At 40.9% G+C, this 9386-nt stretch overlaps 1 protein-coding gene across 1 annotated transcript in view; it reads left to right on the top strand.

Annotated features, from left to right (window-relative positions):
• The window catches only part of GOLGB1 (golgin B1), a 49656-nt gene that overhangs the window by 20645 nt on the left and 19625 nt on the right, over positions 1–9386 (top strand). Inside the window, exons 7-8 of the mRNA XM_088447035.1 lie at positions 718–1738; positions 8377–8438. Coding sequence (XP_088303161.1) covers positions 718–1738; positions 8377–8438 — 1083 coding nt within the window. The remainder of the gene's footprint in view (positions 1–717; positions 1739–8376; positions 8439–9386) is intronic.

Below are 9386 nucleotides of genomic sequence, written 5' to 3' on the forward strand. Positions count from 1 at the left end.
TAAATCTTTTAGGGTCATAAATGGAATGTATAATTACAGTGATATCAACAGGTACATAAAATCCTGTTTTAGGGTAGACGATGGTATGAGCAGTTTTATTATATTACGTAATATCATATTACATGTGGTAATTGACATCTTCATTTCTTAATGTGTAATCTTTTAAATGTTATTTAAACTGTACGTGTAACGCCACACAAGCGTTCTTTAGTAGATAATCACACTGCACTACATGGGTATTTGTGTAATGTAACAATGAAGGATCTTAGAAATGTTTTCATCGTTAAATGTCAGTTATGTATACACAGGAGCAGTTACCAAGAGTTCATTTACTTGCAAAATAATATGACGTTTTAAATCCTTCAAGATTGTAGAGCATAGCAGTCTCAGGAAATCTTGTTAAACACTAATCGGGACATAAGATAATATTCAATGTGTAAACCTTGTAATATGTTGACATTATTTTAGGGACCTTTTCCCCTTTAAAAGTTTTTTTCTTATCGTAGTTCTTTCTCTTTATTTGCAAGATTTGTATATTAAACTGTATCATATTGTCTTGTTCGCATAGACCGTAGTTGATATTTTTTTTATAATTGTGATATTATTTTTGCTATAGATTTGCTAAACGTCTTTGTATATTTAACTATATGCTCCCACCACCACCCCATACACACATTGAAGAGCTTCCATCTCTAATAGTGAATGTATTATTTTTAGGTTCTGTCTGAGCAGTTTCGGGAGATGGAACAGGAACTCCTGTCTCTGAGAGAATCTCCAGTAACCGAGCAGAGAGAAAGTGCTGAGCAGACCATATTGTACAAGGAATCCCTGAAAGAGAAGGATATAGTGTGCCACCGGTTACAAGAAGAGCTAGATAAAGAGAAAGAGACCAATAGTGAGTTAGAGAACCTGAAAGCGGAACTGGAGAGATATAAACAAGCTCAGGATGACCTGGAGCTGCTTAGAAATGAGCTGGAAAGAGAGAAAGAAGCTAAGAAACAGATAGAAGAAGCTAGACAACAGTTGGACATAAGAGCACAGCATGATTTGGAGCAAGTCCGAGCACAACTGGAAAAAGGAGTCCAAGAGGAGATAGACAGGTTGAGATCAGATTTGGAAACACAGAAAATTGCTCAGGAGGAGTTGCAGCAAATGAAAGCGGAGCAGGAGCAAGAGAAAGAACAGCTGATAATGGAGCTGGAGAGATTGAAAGGAGCTAAAGAGGAGCAGGTGGAAAATGAAAGCGGAGGTCAGCTAGATGTCCAGCACACCAAAAATGATTTTGATGAAGGGAATGTTGAATTGGAAAGTATAAGAAACGAGCTGGAAAAGGCAAAAGAAAGTAATGAAGAGCTGTTAAGATTGAGAGAAGAGCTGAATAGAGTCAAGGAATCTCTCACAGAGTTTGATCATGTGAAAGAGGAGCTAGAAAGAGGGCAGAAGTCTTTGGATGAGTTGGAGAGGATGAGACAAGCTCAGATTGAGTTGGATAAAATGCAGACAGAGCTACAGGTAGAACAAGTTGAACAGAAGAGTGAAACTCCTGAAGATCTGAGAGGTAAGGAGTTTGTGCTAGATGATCCTGTGATAGATGGAGCGAACGTGAAAGATGAAAGGGGTGATGAAGAAGGAAGAGTGGTCGGAAATGAAATAGATCTTCAGAATAATCTCATTACCGGTGATGAATTACACCAGGTGTCATTTGCAAACTTCAAAACAGAAGATGAAGAGATAGCAGGTGAGATGCTCAATCTAGCCATTCTGCTTGACCTGTTTATTACAAGATGGGGATAGGTACAGGTTGAGTCTCCCATATCCGAAATGCTCGGGACCGGGAGCATTTCGGATTTTGGATAATTTCGGTTAATAGAATACCTTGCAGGGGGTCCAGCAGGTGTCACAGGAGGCCTGGTGTGTGCTGCTGGGGTGTCCGGTGGATGTCGTGAGTGATCCGGCGGGTGTCGGGTGAAGTCTGGCAGGTGTCACGTGAGGCCCGGCACGTGCGGCGGGGGTAGGTCCTGCAATAGGGTACATCAGGTGCTGCGGGGGAGTCCAGCGGGTGTCACGAAGTGCCTGGCTTGCGCTGCAGTGGGGGGAGCGCGGCATATAGACCATGCCCACGCCACTAATGATTGGTCATTGATCTGTGACGTCATGACGCCAGGTCAAGTCATGACGTCACGGCTGCCCAAAAAAACTTCGGTTTTTGGAATATTTCGGTTAATAGAATTACGGATTTGGGAGACTCAACTTGTACTGTATTTGTGTAAAAGCCATTTGGGGAAGAACCTGGTAAAAGGACATTCTTTTCTTTCTAATTGTTCTTGCTTTTCCCAATATAATGCCCACGAAAAAAATATATTTTTCTGTTTTGTTACCAAAAGGAATTCTTGTCTGTCATGACTAGGAAAGATAAGTTGTCTTGAAGTGGAGATGTGGCTGAAATGTGTACAAATTTGTTTAGGTGCTAAAAGTTCTGCATGTTTGGTTTGGATGCATGTCTTGAATGGGATGTCCTAGATTTGAAGTGGGTGGTGATGTAACAATCTATAGTCAATCAGATCATTGGAATGTTCATAGCAGCACAAATGGGATGGTGTGCTGAATGCCGACAGTCTAAATACCGGCGCCGAAATCCCGACCGGTCCGGATCCCGGCACCAGTATCCCTACCGCCGGCATCCCGAAGGTAAGTATCAGGAGGTAAGGGTTAGGTAGCGGGGTTAGGGTTAGGCATTAGGGGGAGGGTTAGGGTTAGGCAATGGGTAGGGAGTGTAATGATTAGGGTGCGCGGAGGGAGAGGTTTGGTTTAGGCACTAGTGGGGGAGGTTAGGGTTAGGCACCGGGGAGGGGGTATTAGGTTTAGGGGGTGGGAAGGGGGAAGTTAGGTTTAGGCACTAGGGGGGGTTAGGGTTAGGCACTAGGGAGGGAGTGTTAGGTTTAGGGTGCGGGGAGGGGGAGGTTAGGTTTAGGCGCTAGGGTTAGGCAGCGGTGAGGGAGGGTTAGGGTAGGGGTTAGAAAAACACTTACCTGTCTTCCCTATGGATGTCGGAATGCGCTGTTGGTATTCTGAGCAGCGTCATCCCGACAGCATTTCATACCCAACCCGCACAAACTATTGTGTGATTATGTTAGTGAGGGCAGGGCTACATGTGATTGAGGCAGTAAAATGAGCATGAAGTCACAAACTGCAAATTAGTTACTGAAATGAGCAGGGTCCCTTAACAGCACAGAGCAGTGGTATGGTCTCTTATCTAACTTGTGTAGGAGGATAGCGGTGTGAAATGCACTTCTAGTAAATATAGTTCATACATCCAATATTAACGTAAGCAGTCTTCATCACTAGCTTCTGTCAAACTTGCACCAAGGTCTAATCTTCTAGTCCTCATGGACAAAATAGTGATCAAATGTTCCTGTGTTTTATTATTTACCTTTAACAGGGTGAGATGTTTGTTTCTCAATTTGTTCAGGAACCACAAATGTTCTAGCATTTACTTTAAGTAGTATACTTCTATAATATTTTCCTAGTATGGCCTTACTGACTCAGGGCAGTCTGCATGTCAGTAAGTTTGAGACTAACATACCAGAGTTTCAGAAGGGCTAATAACCACCTGCAACTATGTATAGCTGTGCTAACGACTTGATGACAATTTGCACCAAATTATCAGTAAATTCAAACAATAGCCGTCTAGCAGTTATTGGCTTCATTTACAGTTTTTATTTGTTAATTCATAGTAATTTATCTTGTTTTAGTCACATCTTGATCTGAAGTAAATGGCCAGAATCGTCCCAAATTATTAATTAGATCTTCATCCCTTCAGAGAATCTCGGGTATATTTACTAACTGTCGGTTTTGGGCGGATTCCAGGCGAGTTTGCAATCTGCTGATTTACTAAAGCCAAATCCGCCAAGAATGTGGCAGGAACACTGACTTTAGAACACAATAGAACTTCAGCTCACTATCGATGTTAATCTAACTAGAAGAACAGAAACCCAGGATTTACTAAGCATTGGCTTTAGAAACCGACCGAAATCCTACGGAAAATCAGCCCAAATAATAAACCTAGCAAGCAAGTTGATCTGAAGCATTGCACAGATCAGTATGCTCTGCAGCGGGGTCTCCCCACTGCCCCCAAATGATAACCAACCCCCAGGGCTCTGATCCTGGGATGGTATTGAAAAATAAGGGGGGGACTGCGTGAGGTCACCCCTGTTTTCAATTAACAGCATTCGGGTGAACTAGCTGGGGCAGCTGACACTATAGCAGGAGAACACACACCGTGGAGTACCTCTGCCATGATGGCAGCCACCCCTCCACTGGTAATCCCAAGGCTGGAATCCCTAGGGAAGTGGAGACCCCAACAAAAATAGGGCCCCTCCTCCCCCAAGGATAACCAGCCCTACCAGACTACAGATCCCAGGAAGCCTGCCCAGGCATGGTGGTACTTGTGGAACAAGTGCCATCATGCCAGGACATCAAGGGCTCGTTGTTACTTGTACTCCAACTGTAAAAGACACCCCAACACATTTATTTACCCATTCAGTACTCACAAAATGAAGGGGTTTACATCCTCTTTGGTCCCTTTAGCATTCCAAATCCTGGCAAAACAATAAGTCGCTGCTACTTCTCCTCTGGGAGCCCTGTCGCGAAAGAGAGGTCACTCGAGGACACTCTCCATAGGAATGAATTGGGCTGTGCTGATTTCTCAGTTTGTACATTTTCCACACACTCGCCAATCAGCATTGGCTGAGTACAGGTGCCAGCGGGCCCTTGATGTCTGAGCATATTTGCTTTTGTGGTTCAACAAGTGCCATCATACATGGGCAGGCGTGTTGGGACCTGTAGTCCACATGTAAAGAACAATATTATTTTAACTATTGATACCATTACCGGTGCGCTCAAAGCCCTGGGGGTGCAGGGAAGAGCCCTTGGCTGGTTGTCCTTAAGGAGGGGGACACCCCATTTTTTATTCTACTGCCACTGGAACCTATTTTATTCACAACTCCCTTATATTAAAAGTTGAAAATCTTCCTTATTTGCTCTAAGTGTATTTTTCACAACGGTTTTCTTCAAGATCGGTTGGACTTTCTAGAATAGGGCTTAAGCTGACCACAGATGCTGCAATACTGAGTAACTGGCCCAGTAGTGAAGCTTGTGTGGTTCCAAACAAACCCAATAATAAAGTAATAGAATTGATAGGATTATGATCAGGCTTCTTGATAAATGCATTTGGAAGATGATCACCATATATTCGATCATCTTCTGACCAACAGACCCCAGTGAAGCTGGAGAAAATCCAGTTACTTGCCCAGTTGGCTCTCTTCTAGCTTGCCCACCACCCGTGCATGGCCAAATTGGACACTGGTGTTTACAGCTGACACTTGTTCGGCACGGCATTACACTATATTCATATCATTTTGGGCCTGCAAAACTGCATAAAAATAAATATATCTCTTTTTGAAATCACTGAACATCTGACACCATTTTACAGCAATGGTAGCATTATGTTTTCCAGAGACTTCACCTATGTTCCTTGTCTTATCAAAAAAGCTGCACATTACATGTATAGCTTGGTAACTCAACCACATAAGAGCTGTTTCCTGTACATCTAGAGTTTCAGAAAATAAAGACATTCATGGAATCCAGCAAATGTAATTTTTATTTGTGAACAGATTATAAAATATGATTAATAATTTCTGGTTATTTTTTTAAATGTTTCCATTTACCAATTACCATTATTTTATTAAATGCAACTGTAGCAAATGGTGACAGTGATTTATATCAGCCAATGAATAGAATGAATAAGCATTTCTCTTTTCTGACTTGAAATGGCTACAAGTAATTTCTAAGTTTCTTTGAATATAAAGCGAATGTTATGCATACCTAATCATAAATGGCATAATACTAAATAATAGGAAAATATTTTATTTTATCCAAAACAATATAAATAACTAACCCTGAAAATAGGCAAAGGGAATACAAGAGCAAAGACTCCTTTCGAATTCTATGGGCAATTTCTGAATGTGCAAAAATACTATCCATAGTGTATATGCTGCTTTGTGATGGAATGCACCTGTTTTTTCACACATACGCATCATCTAAAAGGGAGGGGCGAGATTTTATAACGTTTAATGGGAGAAGATCAAACTGGGAGGATTGGGGACGTTCCCATCTAAACGCAAGTTGGACTTTTGTACCAGCCAGGTGCACAGATACCTGTGTACTAACCATTCAAATACATAAAACTGACACATGTAACAAAGTCTATCTGAAGTGCCCTAACACTGATTCATTTAAGGTATTAATGAAGACATGCGTGAGAAAAACATACTAATGTTGGGTAAACTTACTACATAAGTTTTAGTAAGTGACATTTGTACTGTTTTCACCATTCACATTGCCATTTGGATCCACAATATCACAGTTTAGATGCAGATTGATGCTCTGGCTACAAAACCTGTGATGTGGGTGAGCACAGACGTGGAAAATACGGCATTTCTTGCTGCATTAAGTGACCCCTACTCTGTGTACAGGTGGATTTTTTTCCTTTAACACTGGGCAGTACTGTACAAACCAGAAATGAATGGTAGATGGTATCTACATTAAATAAAGCCATACATCCCTCTCTGCTTGTAGGGACTTCTGATGTTTGGGAATAACTGCACCTTTGTCACAAGGGCACTCGGTATGACTAGAATGTTCTCCGTTACCGTATGACCATGCTGACAGCACTTCATTCTTCAGCAGAGAAGAAGGGGGGGAAGCAGGTGCACACTATAAGCACTAAGAATTCTAATGATTCAAATATTTATAATAAACTCCAGCAATTAACATGGTTTTTAAAGTAAGGTTTCTTAGTACATGTTTGGCCAAAGCTGTTTGCCCACCTACCACATCACGGTGAACCTTAGAAGGTGGGTCCCTAACATCCCTTATACTGACAAATTTAAATAGAACTTCATTCTTATAAAAGAAGACAATTTTTATTTACTTACGCCATTGTTTGGGTCAAGGATTTGAAGCTTTATCTATCGTAACATTTCCAGTTCCTGGGGTTTGAAAATAGATGGCTTTATTAGCTGGAAATAAAATGCTCATTTAAATTGCGCTACTGGCTGTAAACCACATCAACAAAATATATGCTGCTGTCTTATACCTTGTACACGTTCTAAACATAGAATGGCCTTATTCAAAGTTAGAGGTAAACATGATTTGCAGCTGTTTTCTGCTGCAACTTGCACTCTTTGTTACATGAGGATGCACGTCTTTTCACACTGTGCGTCTTTCATCCATAACCGTCACTTGCGACTGAGTATGACTATGGGGCCGTAGCTGGAATTGGACGTGTGGACATGGGCTTGGTGCGAAAGTACAGTAAGGGTGTAGTTTGGGAGTGTATAGTCGTGAGTTGTGATTAAAATGACCGCTGAACAGGAGCGATACTTATAGGGGCCTGACTTGCATCTGATTGGATGAAATTGTCTCAAGCAACCCCCATTTATACAAATACAATAAAACTGCAGCAACACTATTTAAAAAGTGAAAACAAAACATTGACCACTCGTTTTCTAGAAATAAAGTATGCTGCATACTCTGTATGAGAATAAAGAGACTCCACATATGTTAATATGTATTGTCCTAACACAGACATTTACGATTTATGTCTGGTTCGCTGAGCCATTCAGATGAACAAAGCCACATGAGTACTTATTATCTGTGCTGCACAGCTATTAAATGAAATGTGCATGCATTGTGTACTGCAATTTTTAGCTTTATGTTAGGGTTTACAGTAAAGTCACGCCTCCAATTGTATTCCAGCCTCATCTGACCTAGTACAGGAAGGGGAGATAACCGCATGTGCAGATTTCCATATACAACCATCTCTGAATAGGTCACATTTTGCAATTTCGTTTGTGTCCAAGAATAAGGCCCAAGTAAGCATCATGTTGCTATTGGTTACAGCACGTTTGTACACATAGCTTCAAACTCTTTTGAGTGTACTTCTCTTCACTACACGTTAGAGGATATACCGAAGCATTGATCTTCTAATAGAAAAGGTAACAAAAATGGCGAATCTTAATAAAACTCATTGCACTCACAGCAATTAGACCTCAGCTTCTGACCATAGAGTATAGCTGTTACCCTTCTATGATGTAGCATGGACCAATAGAGGAACTGTATTCTCTGTAACATTGGCTCTATAACAGTATTAGCACTAGTAAAGATATGTAATCATTGTCTTACTTTATTATAGGGGAAGGGCTAATTTAAGGGGCGGTTTCATTTGGCTCTTTATAATTTATTATCCCTAGCAAATGACTGAGCATTGGCCAATCTCTTGTTATGTCATATGATAAAGTATGTTTTATTCTTCAGGGGAAGACACTCATGTCCCATTATCTACAGAGTGGCATCTGGACTCAGTGGATGGTGAGCAGGTGAGAAAAGCTTGGCCTTCAGCAGCTTTGCTGTGTTTCAGCTACTTCTTACTTTTGCAGACTTACAGTGAGCAGTAAAGTAAGAATCATTGCTGCAGTCATTTTGCCAAGTGGAAAATGAATCTGTGTATGTGTTTTTCAAAATAAAAGCGATGGCTCTAGTTTTAATTGATATTTTTGCTATAAAGTGTAAAGTACCAGTAAAGCTAATATTTACATCAGGTGATCCCCCATTGGCAGTGCCAATACTTTCATCTCCTGCAGTCTGTAGCCAGATGATGGGTAGCAGCAGGACAGACATCAGTACTGCAGAAAGGGTGAAGGGATATAATAGCAGCCACACAGCTGGGGAAACTTGTAGCTGCCACTATATTGCTTGGTTAGGAGGAGCCTGTTAGTGGGGGAAACTGTGCTTCTCTTACTGGGCCATTAGTGGGAGTAGGGAAGGGTGACGACTTGATTAGTGGGTGTCTTTAAATCCACACTAAACAAATAACTGTTTTTTAGGTTGAAAATAAAAACTAGCTATATGTATTAGGTTCCTTAACGTCTTAGTATCAGATGTTTTTTGTTTTTATTTTTTTAAATCTTGTTAGAATTATAGTGCGTTATAATACTACCCCTTCATCACTGCTACAAGCCCTTTACTCTAAATGGACACGTAATCTACTCTTAAATCTAAAATGCACTGCTAGTAATAGAGGAATGGGATACACAAAGAGGGAGAGCTATGAAATGGAATTTGCATCATACAAAATACCATGGGTAGTTAGTGGAGGATCATCATCCAAGTTATGCATTTTACCATTCTGTGCAAAATATCAAAACATTAACATGTGAAACATTGACCTTTGGAATTTCGTTCACTTGAAGAAAAAAAACGACTTCAGCGGCATCCAACCATTTTGATTGACACATCTGCCTTTTATTTTATTATTATTGTCATGG

Source organism: Taudactylus pleione, unplaced genomic scaffold (assembly GCF_031769625.1).
Source record: "Taudactylus pleione unplaced genomic scaffold, aTauple2 ptg000019l, whole genome shotgun sequence".
Lineage (NCBI taxonomy): Eukaryota > Metazoa > Chordata > Amphibia > Anura > Myobatrachidae > Taudactylus > Taudactylus pleione.